This window comes from Chinchilla lanigera, unplaced genomic scaffold, assembly GCF_000276665.1.
Source record: "Chinchilla lanigera isolate Chin_1 unplaced genomic scaffold, ChiLan1.0 scaffold00066, whole genome shotgun sequence".
Classification (NCBI taxonomy): domain Eukaryota; kingdom Metazoa; phylum Chordata; class Mammalia; order Rodentia; family Chinchillidae; genus Chinchilla; species Chinchilla lanigera.
The window spans coordinates 6519852-6538564 of NW_004955467.1; the positions used below are offsets into that span (position 1 = coordinate 6519852).

Sequence of the window (18713 nt, forward strand, 5' to 3'; positions counted from 1 at the left end):
GAGGAGCGGGTCTAAGCGGAAGCGGTCTGCTGGGGCTCATGGCTGCGTTGATGCGGGCTCCGGGCGGCCAGGTTTGGCGGATCCTTCCTCGCGGACTCTGGCTTTGGAGCCCAGCGGACAGGACTGCGAAGGTCTTGCTGAGGCAGTTCTGTGCGCGGCAGGAAGAGGTGCGGCGGGTCTCGGGGAGCCCTGGCGCTTGCCGGGGAAGCCGGACCTTCAGCACAGGGCTGCCGCCACCCCCGGAGTCATCAGGGCCCGAGCCTAAGGGTCACAGAGACCCCTCGCACCCCTCGAAACCTGGGGTGAGTGTCTACCTGGAGTCCTTGCAGTGCTCGGCACGGCTGTCCCATCCCAGTGGCCTTTCCGTCCACTGGGTGCTAACCTCAGAAGCTCCTCGGCCTTGCCTCAAAGTGACCTCGCCTCGGTCGGCTTACCCGGGTCCTGGAGTCCCATCCTCATCTCCCTGGTTTCCCGGTAGCCCCGGTGCTCCGAGAGCGAACTTAAGAAGCTACACCCTCTGTGTGTCGCTAGACAGTCGGGTTTGCATTTTAGTTCAACTCTCTTGCCAATAAAATAAGTTTCCGATTTTCTTAACGACCTCAGCCTTAAGTTTACCATGATTGAAGAGTCAGAGCACTTGAAAATTTCTGTCAGTTGAATTCCTCTTCAGGAGTTCCCATGAAGACCTTGAAATTGAAACAAAAGGAGGAGCTTGTTTGCTTGTGGATATGCCTCTTTCTTGCGATTTTCTCAGGTTTTAATTCTGACCCCAAAAGAACTTAAAACTACTACTCCTTAGTGACAGGTAAAACAAGTAGGTTTGCAGAGCTAGGGCAAGGTTAGTGAGTTAGGCCTAGGTGACAGACATCTTCCTTATTTTGGGACTTGAATAAAAAGAAGTAACTTGATGCAGTTTGTATGAAGCCCCGCTTTTAGACCTCCTTTCTACTTTGGTTAATACTTCTGGAAGCCAGAGTTAGGCTAACGGCCCTATTAGTTTTATGAGTATATTCTCAGTGTCAGCACAAGCTGGTAACTGATTGATTGTGCAGTACTGGGGCTTGAACTTAGGGCTAAATCCCCAGCAAACCTCACACCCACCCGCTTTTAAAATTTAAATCTCCCAGGCTGGCTATGAACTTTCAGTCCTTCTGCCTCAGCCTCCCATACTGCTGGGATTACAGGCATGAGCCACGATGGGGAACTTTAATTGATTTTTAAATAAAAAGTTGGAACCCGGGTTGCACATAGTAACAGTCATGGTACTTGTGGTTCTTTGTGTTGATTTTCCCTCTGAACAAGAAATTAAACAAGTAATCAAGTTACTTCTTTTTATTCAAGTCCCAAAATAAGGAAGTCCCCATGTCCTTGTATATATGCAAAGCCCCTGTACAAACCTCCTCCTCAGAAACGTTCAGCACTTTCTCATCCCAGGCTAATTTGACACATTCTGCATTTTGAATAAAATCATGGCCTGTGTGTGTATATTAAAAACTATAAGAAATTTATCGTGGTTAAATGTTTTCATCTTACTGATATTTTTATTTTTGAACTCCTTGCCCCAGTAGCCTGTTTCCTGGAAGTCTTTAGCAATCACATTTGCTATTGGAGGGGCTTTACTGGCTGGAATGAAGTACTTTAAGAAGGAAAAGACAGAAAGTAAGTAGATGTCATCTACTCATGTCTGAGTAAAACCTGTCCTGGCCATGTACCAGCACCCTTTTTTGTGGTGGTTTTTCAACTCTTGAAATAGTTTTAGATGTACAGAACAGTTGTAAAGACAGTTTAAAAATTCCCCCAGTGTAGCTTTCACCCAGATTCCCATAATGTTATCATCTTATATAATCATGGCACATTGAGCAAAACTGAGAAAGTTTGTACAAAACTCTAACTAAAAGTAGAGTTTATAATGATTGCACATATTGTTTCATCAGTGTCTTTTGCTTTTCCAGGATCCAATCCAGGATACCATTAATGATGTTAAAAGATGTATTGTGGATTTGAATGTGAAATTCAAATGTAGTATGAAATGTAGAGGATGCAAAAATGGCTGAGATGCTGTCCCATACTTGAGGTGCACATGATAGAAAAACGGACTCAAAAGTAAAGGGTTTCGCTAGATGAGATTCCGTGAGGCCAGAGGAAACTGGTGCTTGAGGGCCAAAGGAAGGCCCAATCTTCATAACTGAGAAGGCTTCCCAGGGGTCAGGCATGGAGAAGAACATGAATAGATCCTACACACCAGTGGACATCTGCAGAGGGAAAGGCCAGAAGCTGACCATGGTTAAAGAGAGCTAGCTCTAACATAGCATCTTGAAAGGTCCAGAGGCGGGGGGAAAGAAGGAATTTAATATGTTAGTGTTTATTCCAGGACTTTTAAGGTAGGAAGTTTCAGATAAATCTTTCAGATACTACTTAAATTTAATTTGATTATGTATAGTCTCTTCTGATGGCATTATATTCAAAGGGTAATATTCAGATCTAGAGTGATAGTTCTAGGCTTTAAAATTTTAGTAAAATAGGTTCTGTACTGCTGTTGGTATAACAAAGGGACTCTTATATAACAAACATTAGTATGATGGTCATATTTTAATTAGCAAGTTTCTTTAGTTTCACATACAGACAAAAAATTTAGACGCTAGAAAAATAATTTCAAACTATACAAGCTTCTTTTGACTTTAGTTTGGAATTTTACCCACAATAATACTTGTTTTATTATAAAAGTTTACTATGAGACAATCTTCAAAGTGTTCCTTAATTGTCTGAGAGCATTTGGTGACATGATGCCTCACTGTCTCCAGTACACAGTAAAAGCATGGTCTATTTTCTGCAAACAAGGACAGTCTCCAGTATAATCACAATATAACCATCGAAATCAGAACATTAACAGATTAACTTGAATCTCAAGTTTAATCTTCCTGTTTTGCAAGTCTTTTTTTTTTTCTTTTGAGTCAGGGTCTCGCTATGTGCAGATCAGACTGGCACTGTGTACCCCAGGCTGGCCTCACATTCACAGCAGTCCTACTGCTTCAGCCTCCTGAGTGCTACGATTACAGGCATGGGCCACCTCACCTGGCCGTCACATCTTTTATCCTAGAATCACACCTTATTCCTAGCTGTCTCTTTAGTCTCCATCAGTTGTAATGGTTTCCCAGAGGTTACCTTACTTTTGTGACCTTGACAACTTTAAAGATTACAAGCTGGTTATTCTGTAGAATATCCTTGGGTGTGGCTTGGTCTGATGTTTCCTCCTAGATTGAAGTCATGCTGGTTTGGCAGAAATATCAACAAAGCAATGTTGTGTCCTCATTGGATCTAGTCAAGTGCCTCATGGTTTCGCTTTGTCCCATTATGGATAATGTTCAGTTTGATCATTTGATTACGATATCTATCAGCCTTGTCTCCTTGAAAGTCGGTCTTACATGTATTTTGTGATAGGTATTTTCACATTTTGTTTGCACGTGTTGTTTCCATTAAACACTGAATTTATTCATTTCTCTGTGTCAGTAAGAACTCATGGTTTCCTATATATATAATGATTGTGATACACTGTTCTCTATTTTGAGTGAGCTAGTGGGAGTCTGTTCAGTCAGGCTTTTTTCTTTTTGACATCTCCAGTATTCTTGTAGTCCTTCCTTACTTCTGCCACAGGAGGGTCCAGGCTCATCTTATCCTTTTGTCGTGCTGTTAGTCATTTCTCCAAAAGTCTGTTTCCTTTTGGTTGGTGAGTCTGTACTTTGTTGAAATTGATATCATAAACTTAGACTAGTACCTTTGATTTCTTTGTAGTATTACAAGGATCAGTGTAGTTCTCTCCCTGCCCATAGTTTTGACTCGTTTTCCATTTGTAACTCGCTTACCTATATTTTCCTTTTTTAAAAATCAATCCTCTCTATGTAAATGAGGTCCCATCACCACTGCCCACTCAGCCCCATGCTCCCCCTAGCAGCCACCACTGTAATGTGACTTGGGCTCAGACATCTGCTCTGGGTCCCTGTGACCCTTGCCCTACTCTCAACACAGCCACACCTAATGGCTTAGGATTAAATTGTTCTGGAAGAGGAAGAAGTGGTTTTAGTACTTCCTTATGGTGCTTCTGCATGCCATAGTATTTAATTTGGATTCGTTTTATTATTTTAGTTTTTCTGAAAAGATTTCTTGAAACCTGAAACTACTTCCACATTTTGTGCCCTACCCACACAGTTACTAGAATAACGCTGATCATGTGTCAGATATTCAAATTCCTGTGCTTCAGATAACATTTTTGGTGTCTCTTTAAGGGCTGGAGAAGGAGCGGCATCGAAGCATTGGGAAGCCTTTACTTGGGGGCCCATTTTCCCTAACAACCCATACTGGAGAGCCCAAAACTAACAAGGACTACCTGGGTCAGTGGGTATTGATCTATTTTGGTTTCACTCATTGCCCTGATATCTGTCCAGAAGAACTGGAAAAAATGATTCAAGTTGTGGATGAAATAGGTAAGAAAGCCATTACTAACTCTCCACTATTTATTTTTACTTAATGTTTCTACATTTTTACATTCTTGTGTTATTTTGGGGGATATAATTATTTGGTCTGTAAAAATATAAAATCTCAGCATTCAGCTTGTTTGTTGCTTTGGTTGTGTGACCTGACTCTCCACCAAAGAAAGCTTATTTCGATATTTAATGTTAGATCACTTGAAAAACATCAGTACGGGCAGAGTCTCACTAAATGTTGCTTTTGTGTCTCTTTCTTTATTGTGGTCTTCCCATTGCCTTTTTTCCCAGTGATAGTTAGATTAGGAAATCTACAATGGTATGTAGTCAGTGGTGCAATATTTTTATTAGTGCCAATTTAAACAATCTTAAAGTGTTTCGGAATATTCAGTCCTTTTAGTTGGTTTACCTTGTCCTTGAGCTATGGTGGAGAATAAACTATAGATACTGGATTAGATTGGATTAGAGAATATAACCAGGGTAACACTTACATTCCAGCATAAGTACTTCACAGGGTTATATATCTGGTTCTACCCATTCCTGTCCTCTCCACTGAAATGCTAGATTTCCCTGTGTTGCCTTAACACCGCAGTGTAGCACTTAATACCTCTCCTGCCATTGCTGATTTTGTTTTTTCCCTTACAGTACGAATACTAACTGAAATTTTCTTTCAGATAGCATTCCAACTCTCCCAAATTTAACTCCTCTTTTCATCACCATTGATCCTGAAAGGGACACAAAAGAAGCTGTTGCAAACTATGTGAAAGGTATATTTTACATCTTTACATACTTTTACATATTTTACATCTGTTTAGCTTTTGCAGTTTTTGAAATATCATCTCATTTGAACCATGTAATCCCTTTTGAAATAGGACAGATGGACTGATTTTATAGGCAAATAAACAGGGCGCTCGGAGTTTGGGCTATGGCTAATCAGTACGTAAATGAGAAAATGTTTTCTCAATTCTTTGTTCAGTACTCTTTTGTTTTATCACAGAGGCAGGATTTAAACTTGAACTTCAGGTCAACTAACAGAGCCTTGAATTAAGAGTAAGGACATACTGCTTCTAATTCCAGACCTGTACCTCATTCTCTTCTAGTAAAATTAGGAGAAACACACATTCTGAAAATGTATACATTGGCAGATTGAAGATGAATTACTAGATGAATTTTGAACTGATGTGTTTGTAAGTCCAGAACGTGTACTGTCACAAAAACACCTTCATAATTTTTTTTTTTTTTTTTTTGGTTTTTCTCCGGTACCGGGAACCGAACTCACGACCTTACACTTGCCAGGCAGGCGCTTTTGCCGCTGAGCTAAATCCCCAGGCCCTACCTTCATAATTTTTAATGTGAAATTTTTAATTCAGTTATCTCTACAGGCAGATTAAAATCTAAGTAGTTTTATAGGCTATAAATTGTAGTAGAATTGAGGATGAATGCTCAAGTTCTACTTTATCTGTGAGGTTAGGCAAGTTTACTTTCTGTAAACTCAATCCTCTTTAGTGTAGGTGCTTAAAAATCAGCAATTTGAATTTAAATTATGGTGAAATTGATTTAATTACTGGTCAGAAAAACTAATGCCTCCTTTTATGACACATTCAAATGCATATCCTGTAGAATTTTGAGATTATTTTAACATTTGTTTTGTGAAGGGCCTATTGTGTATTTTGTTATTTTTAACAGATATGTTGAGGTATAATTGCTGTACAATAAAAAGTACATTTGTTAAATGTGCAATTTGTTACCTTGTATGTGAGTATGTACCTGTGAAACAACCACCACAGTCAAGAAAATCAACATGTCACCACCAGGACTGTAGCTCAGTGGTGGAGCACTTGTCTAGCATACTTGAGGTCCTAGGGTCATTTCCCAGCCTTGGAAGAGGGAGGAGAAAGAGGGGGAGGGAAGGAGAGCGGAGGGGAGGGAGGGGGAAAGGAGGGAAGAAGAAGAAGAAGGAGGAAAACTTTTTTTAAGACAGGGTCTCACTGCGTGGTTCAAGCTAGTCTCAAACCAAACTCATGATCCTGACCCTTGTGAGCTGGGATTACAGGCATGGGCTACCATGCCTGGCTTTTCTTACCTTTCTAATCCTACACCCCAATTCCCTTCTCTACTTTCCATCTCCTGGCAACCATTAAACTGCTTTTGTCAAAGTAAGCTAGTTTGCATTCCACAATTTTACGTGAATGGAATTACACAGTATGTACTTTTAAAAAAAATTATTTTGAACATCACTGGTGTTGTAGCGTGTATCATGGCCTGTTCATTTGTGTTCCTGAGTACTAGCCCATTAATAGACATTGGGGGTTTTTCCAGTTTTTGGCTATTGGCGTATGGCATTCTGTGTTCAAATCTTTGTGTGGTCACATGCTTTCATTTCTCCTGAGTACACACCTACCTGTGGAGTGGCTGGGTCACCTAGTGTATGTTTCACTTAGGAAGAAACTGACGAACTGTTTTCCAAGAGGGTTGTGCATTCTTGGCCAGCAGTGTTGAGAGTCCCAGTTTCTGTACATCCTGACCATACTTGATATTTGGCACTCTAGTAGGCTTTTAATGCTGTTTCATTTTGATTTCAGTAATTTCTGTGATAAATATCAACACTGCGCATCTTCGCTATCTTGTCATCTGTATGTCCTTGATGAAGTGTCTACTCACGTCTTTTCCCCACATTTTAAGGGCTTAAGTCCAAATATATTGGCTTATTTTTTTATTTATAGTGCTTTTTGTTTAATATATAAGAAATCTTTGCCTAACACAGGGTTACAAGGGTTGTGGTTTCTCTTTAAATTTATAGTTTTATTTATGTATTTAAGTATAAATTTGTGCCCACAATTTGTAAGTTTGTCAGAAATTTGAGCAACAACAAAGTTTTTTCAAAAAGCAGTAAAAAGCAGCTTGTGTAAATGTACTCATTGGGTAATACATTTAAATGTGTTATGTTTGCAGTTATTTTTATCACATATTAATTAAACCATAATATTACCAAATGAGTAGACATTTAAATTTGCCATACCTAATTGAAAGGCCAAAACCTTATAGTAATTTTCTTCAAAAGCATGCATATGTATTACTAATTTCATTTTTTACGTGGAAAAGTTAAAAATTTTAAGTTAGTGTTTAGGAAAATACTGCAGTTTCAGCAGTTCAATTAAAAAATGTTTGAAAATGTAGCTAACTAAGGCTTCATTCACCCTTATTATTTACTCAAGTGAGTAGAAGAAAGACAAGCCAGGCTGCTTTTCTGAGTACCTAAATAATTTAGTACCCAGTTTAAAATGAATTAGTCAAGGAACAAGGGCTCCTATACTTTGTAAGAAGGAGGTGCTGTTAAATGTTGAGCTGTTGTTTTAGTAACCTGATGAATCCAGTTTTTTAAGTGATTTCCACTGAGCCACTTTTGTACATCCCAGCGACTTAACAGCACGTGCATCCTAGGAGTGATTTACCCTTAGCCCTGAACTTCGTTATAACTTGTTTTGGAATGATGACGAGTAATTGTTCAGCTCCTTATCAGAAGTAAAAATAGAACCTGATGCTGTGTCTGTATTGAGATTATTTGCTAGAAAATAAGGTGCAGATATTTTGGTGTGCTGTGATACGGTCATAATTGTGAGGCATACTTTTTCTGCATGATGCAGTGAAAAATCTATAGTGCTTAATTCATGATAATAGTTTTAAACTTGATTGTATCTCAACTACTTGTATTTGTAAAACTAATTAAAAATGGGATTTAAAAAAATAAAATGTATTCTATCCAGAACTTTACTAGTCATAAAAAGATTGACATACAGTCTATTACAAAGGAGAATTTTCATTTGTTGTATGTGAATTTCTTTTCGTTTGAATCATAAAGAACTGTTTGAGAACTCAGGAAAAAAGTACCACTAGGACTGCTTTATAATAGGTGTTGCTTTTTTGAGGTAGAAATGGCTATTTTGCTTGCTTCTCATTTCTCTTTGTCTTTCTCATTTTTTATTTAGAATTTTCTCCTAAACTGATTGGCTTGACTGGCACAAAAGAAGAGATTGATCAAGTGGCCAGAGCTTACAGGGTGTATTACAGCCCTGGCCCCAAGGATGAAGATGAAGACTACATAGTAAGTAAATGCCTAGCTTTTCCCTCATGGGCTGACTGCCAGATCCCAGATACTCATACAGTTTTAAAAGGTCCGCTACTCAGATAGGAGACCATTTGAGATGACTACAGATTCCTTGGGAATTTTGGATATTGGAAAGAAAACAAGCATTGTTTTAAAAGATGATTGTTTATCTTTACTGCTCATAATTTAATTGCCTGGACTTCTTTTCTAGTGGTGCATAAAATTTGAGGCACTGTAAAATCACTATGTGGGTACCATATTGGAAATAAAGGAGCCATCATGTGAAGAAAAGGCTTGTTTTAGCTTCATCTTAACTACTTACCAGTCCAATTATTTAAGTACAGGATGATCAAAATTGGGTATTTTTTCACTAATTGTTTTAAAGTAATAGAACAGAAAATATAAAACCAACAATTTTATCAAATGTTTTCAATACAAGAATCAACTGGTTGAAATGACACCTGCTCGAGCAGTGCTCAGTATAGTCAGCACGTAAGCAAATGCACTGCCCTAGTGATACTGACATAAACGGTTAGGTGGTTAAAAGCATTGTATTGGTGATCCTTGTGTCCTCAATGAAGAGGTACAAGAATATCCTCCTTTTACGAAGCAGTTCTAGGCAATGGGGAATTGCACTTGTAGGTTGAGTGAGAATTCTGAAGCACAAGAAGAGATGTAAGCTATCAGAAAGTAGACTTTCTATAAGGTTTACTTGCATATCAACTACATGCCTTGCACAGTTTGCTCTACTGTATGCTTTTTAATATGAACAGAAATTCTGTTACGTTGTTTCTCTGTATCTCTTGCGTTGAGAGCTCTCTTCATGTTCGTCAGCGCTGTCCCAGAAGTCTTAAACTGATACCCAAGTTACTGTGTCCTTTTCTTAGCAGTATTTTCATGATGTGGCCACAAAGGGCCTGAGCACTGCCCCTCTTTTAGTATGGACAGTTTTTCCTATCATATTAAAATTTGGTACTGTATTGTGGTAGTATAACAGAATTTTTTCAATCATCATACTCTGCTTTTCCTGTAAGATTAATTGGGCAAAGTGATTAATCATAGCCTTTCCAGCTGAAAAGCTGGTTTCGTGGAAAGAAGCATGGCTAGGATCCTGAATCACTGATCCATCAGTTTATCCCTAGAGCAATACGCAGAGGCGACATCTCATTGTGGTACTTTATCTCTGCTGCCCACTGTGGCTTCTCCATCACTTTTGAACCCAGAGCACATTGTGTGCTTGCGTACCCTGCAGACTAAATTAAAAGCAGGCTTCTGGCCCCTAATTAAACACACACAGTAGTCATACCTCCTGTGTCTGGTGCCTGATGGCATTAGGGAAACTTGGATCATGGGATAAAAAGACAAGAGAAAAATGCAGATTTTTCTTTTAAGTCCTAATTTTAAAGAATATGGACAGACCCTGCTGTGGTTTCCTCTTGCTGCACTGGCAGTGTAAGAAGCAGGAAGAGCAGAGGGGAGCAAGGGCCGGGAGAGGGAGCTGTGAGCAAGTGAAGGACTTTTCCAACTTCGGTACTTTTCTACAAGTTCCGTGAACTGGTCTGGAGTTTAACTGGCAATGGCAGGAGGAGCACATCAGTCTGACTTCAGCCTTAACAGATTTTTGTTGAGTTGTGCAAATACTTACCAATACTAAACTGGTGAGTACTGTTTAGTCTTGTGGACGGCTCATGACTCTGTAGTTAGAAATAAAACCACACAGCTTATAAAACCCGAATTTAAAACATTCAGTTAAAGTGATAAGATACTTTGCTGAAACCATAACACTGCTCCCAGGAACAGGTTTTGTGTCATGCCCAACTACACTACCAGCTGCCCCTCCACAGTTTTCTCTTCCTTTTTAAATACTTTGGAATCTTTGATTGTGCAGTCTTGACGGGCTGGCCTTTGATGCAGTAAAAACATCATTTTCATTGGATCTACCTATAAAATAGTAGTTTTCAGCCAAGTAGCAATGAGGCCATAAACAAACCAAACACAGATTTGGGCCCTGAAATTTGTATCCATAGCACAAATAGTGCAGACTATGGGTATTCATTTTTTTTAATCCTAAAAATTAAAATGAAAATATGCAAGGCTTACGGAGGCTTCTTTGACCCTCCAGAATACATCCTAGTTTGAGATAATAACTGGTCAACTGCCATAAGAATTTGACCTTTAGATAAAAGTGAATTCACTGCTATACGTTTGTGAACTCAACCAGTAGGGGGAGACACTCTCAAGTTTCTTAGGCACGCAGTAGTATGTTTTTGTTTTTGTTTTTTTTTTTTGGTTTTTCTCCGGTACGGGGAACTGAACTCACGACCTTGTGCTTGCCAGGCAGGCACTTTGCCGCTGAGCTAAATCCCCAGCCCCCACGCAGTAGTATGAATTTGTACCTTGGAGCTACAGATTTTCATGTACAAGATGGTCTGAGAACTTCTGCATAAGGTTTAGGGACCTGTGAGAAGTGATGGCATGCCTTAAAGATTAACCTTGAGTTTTAACTGAATGAGATTTTTATAATCAGATAACAGCAACAAGAGGTAAACTTTTAGGGTTTTTAGACAGAATCTGCAGACTAATAGTGTGTGTAAACAGCATGCCAAACATTTGAGGTTCCTTAGAAATCTAAATCTGCATCTTACTGTATTGTACACAATTACAGTACAAAAATTTACAGTAGTAATTAGAAAATACTTTTGAAAAAAGAATATGACTGGCTTTCAAACAAGCTGCTGTTTCATAATAAAAGGAATGTGAGTTTAATAGGATGCCAGTTTTCACCCATTACTTAAGATATGGTCTGAAAGTTTGAAAACCTATTGTCAAAACTAGAAAAGTAGGAAACACAGTTGGAGGGAATTTGGAATAAGGCTTTTATTGTTGCTGTTGGTTTGTTTTTGCGTTACTGGGGATTGAACCTAGGGCCTTCAGACTGAACTAACATACATCACCAGCCATTTTTATTTTTTTTTTTTATGAGACTCTAAGTCACTAAGTTGTCCCAGGCTGGCTTCAATCTGTGATCCTCCTCCCTCAGCCTCCAAGAGTGCTAGGATTATAAGCATGTGACACCATGCCCCCTGCAGTTATTCTTTGAAAAGCTATTATACCTGCACTGATTGAGAAGATTGTATATATGTGTATGTGTGTGTGTGTGTGTATAAAATAGTTAAATAAGAAAGAAATTATAACAAGTTACTTGTGTATAAAAATAAATAGGTAGTAGTGGATATATACATTTAATAGTAAATGCAGAACATATCTCTTGAAAAATACAGTGGTTCCCTCTGCGAATAACTGAGGTACTCTGGGAGTCCAGCATAGGAAGATTTTCAGTGTATAAATTTATTGGAGGGGCTGGGGATTTAGCTCAGCGACAAAGCGCTTGCCTGGCAAGCGCAAGGTCGTGAGTTCGGTTCCCGGTACCGGAGAAAAACCCAAAAAAAAAAAAAATAAATAAATAAATAAATAAATAAATTTATTGGATTTTGTTTGTGCATGTATTTACCATTTCAAACAATAAAATTTTTTTTTAAGGTTATACATTAGAAACATATACATTACAACATGATGAGGAGATTGTAATTTTGAAATGACAGAGATTTAAGGCCCAAGCTGACGCTCACTGGTTATATAATTTGCACACCCCAGCCTGTGCAATACCTGTCCCAGGTATGAGAAGACACATGAAAGGATGTGCTACTAATTGCTTGTTTCACTCTTCTGTACTAAGAGCTACTCAAACTCTGAATGTCTGCAAAGTAGAACGAATCCCAATTTGCTCTGTCCCCACCCCCATGAATAATAAGAAGCGGCCACTCACAAGTTTGCTAGATTTGGATAGGTTGCTATTTATGTATAAAAAGGCAATTTGTATTCAGAAAATAAGTTCCACATACTACAAATCTGCTTTTAAAGGAAGAGACAGAAAAAATGACAGAAATAGGCACAAACTGCAGAGTAACCCTAGAAAGGCGCACTGGAGACTTAATCCTGATTTCTGTATCAAGTGTGTTGAGAATGTCAAGCCCCATCTTGCTTCTGCAGTAAATCCTTTCATAACACATGAATTCACCAGCTGTTGGAGCTCTCTCAGTGGCATTCTTTCCTTGTGGGGTAGGCAAGTGGCTCTTTCCATTTGCTATCTCCTTATGAATGTGTATATATAAAGTAATAACCTCACAGACATATAATGTGTGTCCGGTTATATTTAGGGGAGTGTCTCCAGTTTGGTATGTGTGATCACATTCCTTTCTTTCTTCCTGTCTTGCCAAATAGCACTCAAGACTGCAATAAATTCCTGGGATTTACAGTGCCAGATCGGCTCCTTTAAAACTGAGTTTTGTGGAAGCAACTAACTAAAAAGATTGATGACTGATCTAGACTTAAGTTAGAGCTGGGAATGTTTTAAGAACTTTGTCAGAAAAATCGATGATAGATTGAAGAGGACTCCTCGGGAGTATACCATTTATGGCTCCTGAGGCATTTCCAGGTGATTTGCTTCAGATAGGATTCTTAGGGGAGAAAAACACATCTTCCCATTTGTGTTTGAATTACTAACATCAGGGCTGAATATTGTGTTAGGATTTGTAGATTACAGAATTGAACTAGTGGTAGGTTACCTTTCTGGCTTCATGTAAAACATGATAAGCAGAAGTTAGGCAATAAAGGAATGAGAACCACTTCTTCCTGAAACATACAAGACTACACCCAAGAACTTACTAGAGAAAGTAATTTTTCAGAAGCAGTTTAAGTTCATGCGACATCTCTTTATACTGTGAATAAGGGTTGAATAAGGTTTTTACTCAAAGTGTGCTGTTCCACAAGCACTGATGGTTTTATGAAGGCCTGCAGCAACCATATCCTAGAAGGTGAATTCTTCTTCCAGAGACTTCATGCCTGAGTATGTTAAGATTGAACCAAAGAATTACAGGTGCTAGCTGATATTATAAGCAATAGCTGGTGCAAATTTCTGGAACACAAAAGATTTTAGGCACTCCGTTGCTGTGAACTTACTACAATAAGCAGAGACCTGTAAATACTAGGTGCTATAATGGTTACTTAGGTGTTCATAAAAAAAAAGTTCTCTTATCCTGCAGCATTTATGCAGTAAAATAAGCAGCTTATTTTGGTGATCTTCTTGTCACACCTTCTCCCCTGTCTGTGCAGGTGGACCATACCATAATAATGTACTTGCTTGGACCCGATGGTGAGTTTGTAGACTACTTTGGCCAGAACAAGAGGAATGGAGAAATAGCTGGCTCCATCGCTGCGCACATGCGGGCTCACATGAAGGCACATGTGAAGAAGAGCTAACCAGAGCCGCCTTGCTGGTACAGTGGTCTCTTGCCAAAGAGGATGGAAGCTTCATCTCCCATAAGAGCTGATATATATCATGCAACGTAAAGAACGGCCTTCCTACCATGAGCACATGTGTATTTTAGACAAGATACTACCCTATCTTGGTTCAGCCAAGATTCTTGGAACTCTGCAGATTGCATCCAGTCTTCTAAGTAGCCACCGTGAGTCCAGAGGACCAAGTTAAAGTGAGGCCAGTAGAGAGTGTACCTCACCGCACCACAGCAGGGAAAGGCTTGTGGTCCAGGTCTTCCTGGGAACAGGGCCCTCTGAGCAGCATTGCATCTTGTCAGAGGCTTGGGCCCTTGCTTATACAGTTTGTAAAGCTGAATTTTACAGAAAAGAATGTAATTTCCACAGTGCTCTTGCCTTCCTCATCTTGAGTTCTTTGTGGCTAATAACCATCGACCATCTGCTATTCAAAGTTAATCTCTATATTTGAAAGCAAAAGTTTAGTCTTCCTTGACAACCAGCATCACTGTCCAGTTGCATTTCATTCCCCCATCAGCAGATGTGGATTGGACCAGTAAAGAGGAAGAATTATTGTTTGGAGAAAAACATTAGTTTGATTCCTCTATGAATCGTTTTGTGTTTTTTTTGTTTTTTGTTTTTTTAGCTGAATGATCTGCCAGCTTTTCAGTGATGTACCAAATGAAAATAAGAGAACTGATCATGAAAATATGCAGCAGAATATTTTTCTGTATTTACCAGATTGTACTCCATGTAAAGTAAAGGTGTGTTCAGATTTGCAGCTTGGACAAGCATGACTTCTCTCCTGGCAAAGAGTGGGTGTGGAGATGGCAGTCCATAGCACACAACACAGAGACCCACAGACTCATGTGGATGGGCAGATGGGTACTCACTACATACAGACTGCCAGGCCCAGAGCTGCCCAGTCTTGGGTAAGATTCAGAGACCTGCATTCCAGACTGGTATCTATGGCGACTCGGGTGCTGGTGATCTGGGGATCGCTCCTGGAAAAACTTTCATGGAGAAATAACTTGAGCCACCCTTTGGTGTGTCAGTCAACTGTTCAAAAAAAATGATTGGCACACAACAGAATGGATTTTTCTAAGTTTTACTTTGCTAGGTTTGACTAGTTTACCTGGGTTTCACTATCACCTTTTTTCCACTTGAAGAAGGTCTCCTAAAGTCTCAGTAAGTCCTAAAATGCAACCAACTAAAAGACCTATTTGGAAAATGGATTGTTTTTGCACATCAGTTATATTTTCACATGCACATTATATAGGCCTCTTTTGCTTTTTAGATTCTCAACACTTAAATGTTAATACACTGGTACCTCAGTTCACAAACTTAATTAGGCCCACAATTCTGGGGAAAATGCCCATGTTCGTGTTCATGAAAGAAAGATGGCCATGATTGTGTTTGTCACCTAATGGCAGAGTTCACAAACAGAAACAAAATTTTGCCAAATGCTTGTTTTTGAACCAAATTATTCATAAACAAGTGTACTTATGAACCAAAGTGCCACTGTATGTGTATTAAAGAGAAGAGAAAAACCTAAAGCTGAATCATGTCTCCATAATTCTTATGTCAAACTCCTAACTCCAGTATATGGCTATATTTGGATATAAAGTGTGTAAGGAGCTAAGTAAATTAAAATGGAGCCCTTACGATAGGCCCTTCCCAAGCCAGTATTACTGATGTCAGGAGAATAAGAAAACAAACACAATGAGAGGACCACATGAAAACAGATCCACAGGTCTCGAGAAGCCTTCAGAAAAACCAACTCAGCTGTCACCTTGACCTTGGACTTACAAGCTCCAGAACCTTGAGAAAATAAATGTTCTATAAACCACTGTCTGCAATGTATTGTTAAGGCAGCCCTAGCAAACCAATATAATATTCCTTAAACAACTGTAAGATTCAGTTCACCCTGTAAGTAGCTGGTTTGTAACAGCTTTCTCAGGAACCTTATCAAGAAAGTAAGGAACTTAATAAAGGACTAGTTTCGTCTGACAAGAAGGATTAAAGGTCTAAAATGTCAAACATTATAAAAGCTGGTCTGTTTTAAGCCGCACATTTGTGTGGATCACTTAGCAGCAAGTTTGCTCTCGGATAAAATGCAGTCTTCATTCTCAGCTGTTGCAGGTTGGAGCTTGTGTAATGGTCCAGAAAGGGAACGGCAGCTTTTTAAGAAATGTCTCTTGCTCTTCATTCCAGTGCCAAGCTTAAAGGCTTAGAGGGAGGGCTGGGGCCTCCAAAAAAGGTCCTTCCATGGAGAGACACGCCTAGATTATTGGTGTAAAACCTGAGTCTCGATTTCTGTTCTGGTCCCTGCTCTTTGCTCTGCTATGGGATTTCTGTGGGTGACCGTGTGAACCCATTCATATCTGGGGCTTCCATGGGACAGGGACAACCTTGTGACTGTGTCCTGGGAAGTCAGTCAGGTCGGCCATTCGGTCAAATGTCACAGATCTGAATAGGTTAGAGTTTTTACTTCAATGGAATTAATATTTTAAATGCTATTTGTTTGAAAGTTGTAAGAATCCTCAGTGCAAGAGGCATCAAAGCCATGCAAGTGGCTGTTGACGGAGCAGCTGATGCTGTGGGTTCAAGAGATTTACTGGATACCAGTAAAACACCCACCTGAGTTAGGAGGCTAACAGGAACCCAATGGAATGACTTGAAATTATAAGTGCATCTGCATATGTTCTTAAATCTCTTGTTATATTTTTAAATATAAGGTTAAGAAATTAATACTTGAACCGCAATCTCCAAAACAACTGTTTTCTTTTTTTACCTCTTGCACAATTTCAATGTGTATGTGTGTGGAAGTGAGTCCTCTTTAAAAAGTCACTTACGAAGCATTTTTCATCCATTCAGTTATACTTCATATTGGTGAGTTATATTCTTATTTATGAATTATTTTATGATGCTAAGGGTGCTTATTCCTGTTATTAATGAATTGTAAAAACTTGTTTAGTCAGGTCTTCCTAATAACACTTCTTTATTTTCTGTTTATCTTTAAGATGTATTTTAAAGATTGTGCATTCTTCAACAATTATAGCATCCTCTATAGAAAAATTTTGGAGCATACAGAAAGTTGAAGGAAAAAAATTTAAATCACCACTGTTCCCCTCCCAGGAAACAATATTTAGATACATTTCAGCTCTCAGCATTTCTAAATTGTGTACTGGACCAGAAAGTCACAAACGCATTTCCTGAAGAAAAAAATTAAACGTGACAGGTTGAGCCCAAGTCCCTTGTCTCCCCTGTCCCAGACCCCCACTCCGAAGGAACTGCTGTTTGGTGTTTCGTGGGTCTCCTCACGGAGCATTCCCCAGTCTGTGGTATTGTGTTACTAGCAACAGAGAACAGATTAAGACAGAGTTCCTTCAGGAGGTGACTACTGGCAAAACAGACTGGTGAGGACATGGGGGTTCTTGCAGGCAGAAGCTGCAGGCAGTGCAAAGCCCACACAGCAGTGTGCTTGGGGTGCGCGCTCCAGGAACATCGGGGACGCCAGCCTGATGTGATAGAGCACAGCGAGTCAGGGAGAGCTCCGGGATGAGGTCAGAGAAGTGGCCCTAGCCGCCTTCCACAGGGCTCTGTGGTTTGTGGCAGGAACTTCAGGTCTCTTAAGTGTTGAGGGAAGCCTGAGCAAGAGCCAGAGCCTGACCTCCACTGGCCCCAGGACTCCTCCTTAGGTCACTGGGAGGTTGAGCATGCTGATGTCAGTAACCCCAACCCCATTATACAGTTTTGTGGGAACCTTTATGTGCATACTTAATTGGAGCAGAATTAGAAATTTCTTTTCTCTGTACTGTGGAAATTTTCCAACATATTCAAAGAGTAGAAGAGTCTACTCACTGTTCATTAGAATTCGATGCACTAAGCTTCAGTATTTACTAGCCCAGTGGCTGATCTTTGTCATTTACACCTCTGCCTGCTCCCAGCCCTGTTCTAGCCAACTCTGACTTAAAAACATAACTGCAGTCCCATTATCGTGCAGGAAAACCCGTTTGGGCATGGCGGGGGGGTGTTGTTTGTTTTTATTTTGTTTAAAATCAAATAGAAGTTGGCTTTATTATCTGGTCTTTTGCATTCCAGGAGCCATGACACTTTGCCATTAAGGTGTGTGTTCTGTCCATGTTTGTACAATACTTTATGTCCATATTTGCTCCCATTGCAAGGACCTGGGGTGGGGGGAATGACAGACAATCTCCCAACCTCCTGTTTCATTCTCAAGTGTAGGGATGGTAATAATCAGGTTGACCAGATTAGAAAGACCAACCTACTTGTGTTTAATTTGTAAAACAAAGAATTGTTTCAGGAGGAAGTAAAATGCTAGAACAGGAAAGACCATTGTATGGGGATTAAAGTCAGAATTGTGCTTTGCTCTGGCAGGAATCTGGATGGTTACTGATTGAAAAGGGTGCAAGGGAGTCTTCTAGAGTGATGGAAATGTTCTGTAGCTTAATCTACATGACTTGCATATCTAAAAGTCAAACTGTAAACTTAAGATTATCATTATTTGTCTTTTTGAGCCGGTGTCTCAGTTCAGGCCAGCCTTGAGCTCACTTTGTTGCCCAGGCTAGTCTTGAACTTGCAAGGATCCTCCTCCCTCAGCCTCCCGAGTGCTAGGATGACAGGCGTGCACCACCACACCCTGCAGTAAATTTAAGATTTATGCATCTCATTTTAAACAGTCTATACCTCCAAAAATGGGAAGAGTTCCTGTGAACGACAGCCTTGAAAGAACACAGGTCTGTGATGTGTGGAGGCAGTGATACACTCACCAGCCT

At 39.7% G+C, this 18713-nt stretch overlaps 1 protein-coding gene across 1 annotated transcript; it reads left to right on the forward strand.

Moving 5' to 3' along the window:
• The first annotated feature begins 21 nt into the window (after positions 1 to 21).
• Positions 22 to 15470, forward strand: LOC102030058 (protein SCO1 homolog, mitochondrial). Its single transcript, XM_005399357.2, has 6 exons — positions 22 to 302; positions 1569 to 1659; positions 4281 to 4478; positions 5153 to 5245; positions 8465 to 8580; positions 13756 to 15470. Exons 1-6 carry the CDS (start codon positions 39 to 41, stop codon positions 13900 to 13902), a joined length of 909 nt encoding a protein of 302 aa, XP_005399414.1. The 5' UTR covers positions 22 to 38; the 3' UTR covers positions 13903 to 15470.
• The last annotated feature ends 3243 nt before the right edge of the window (positions 15471 to 18713 follow it).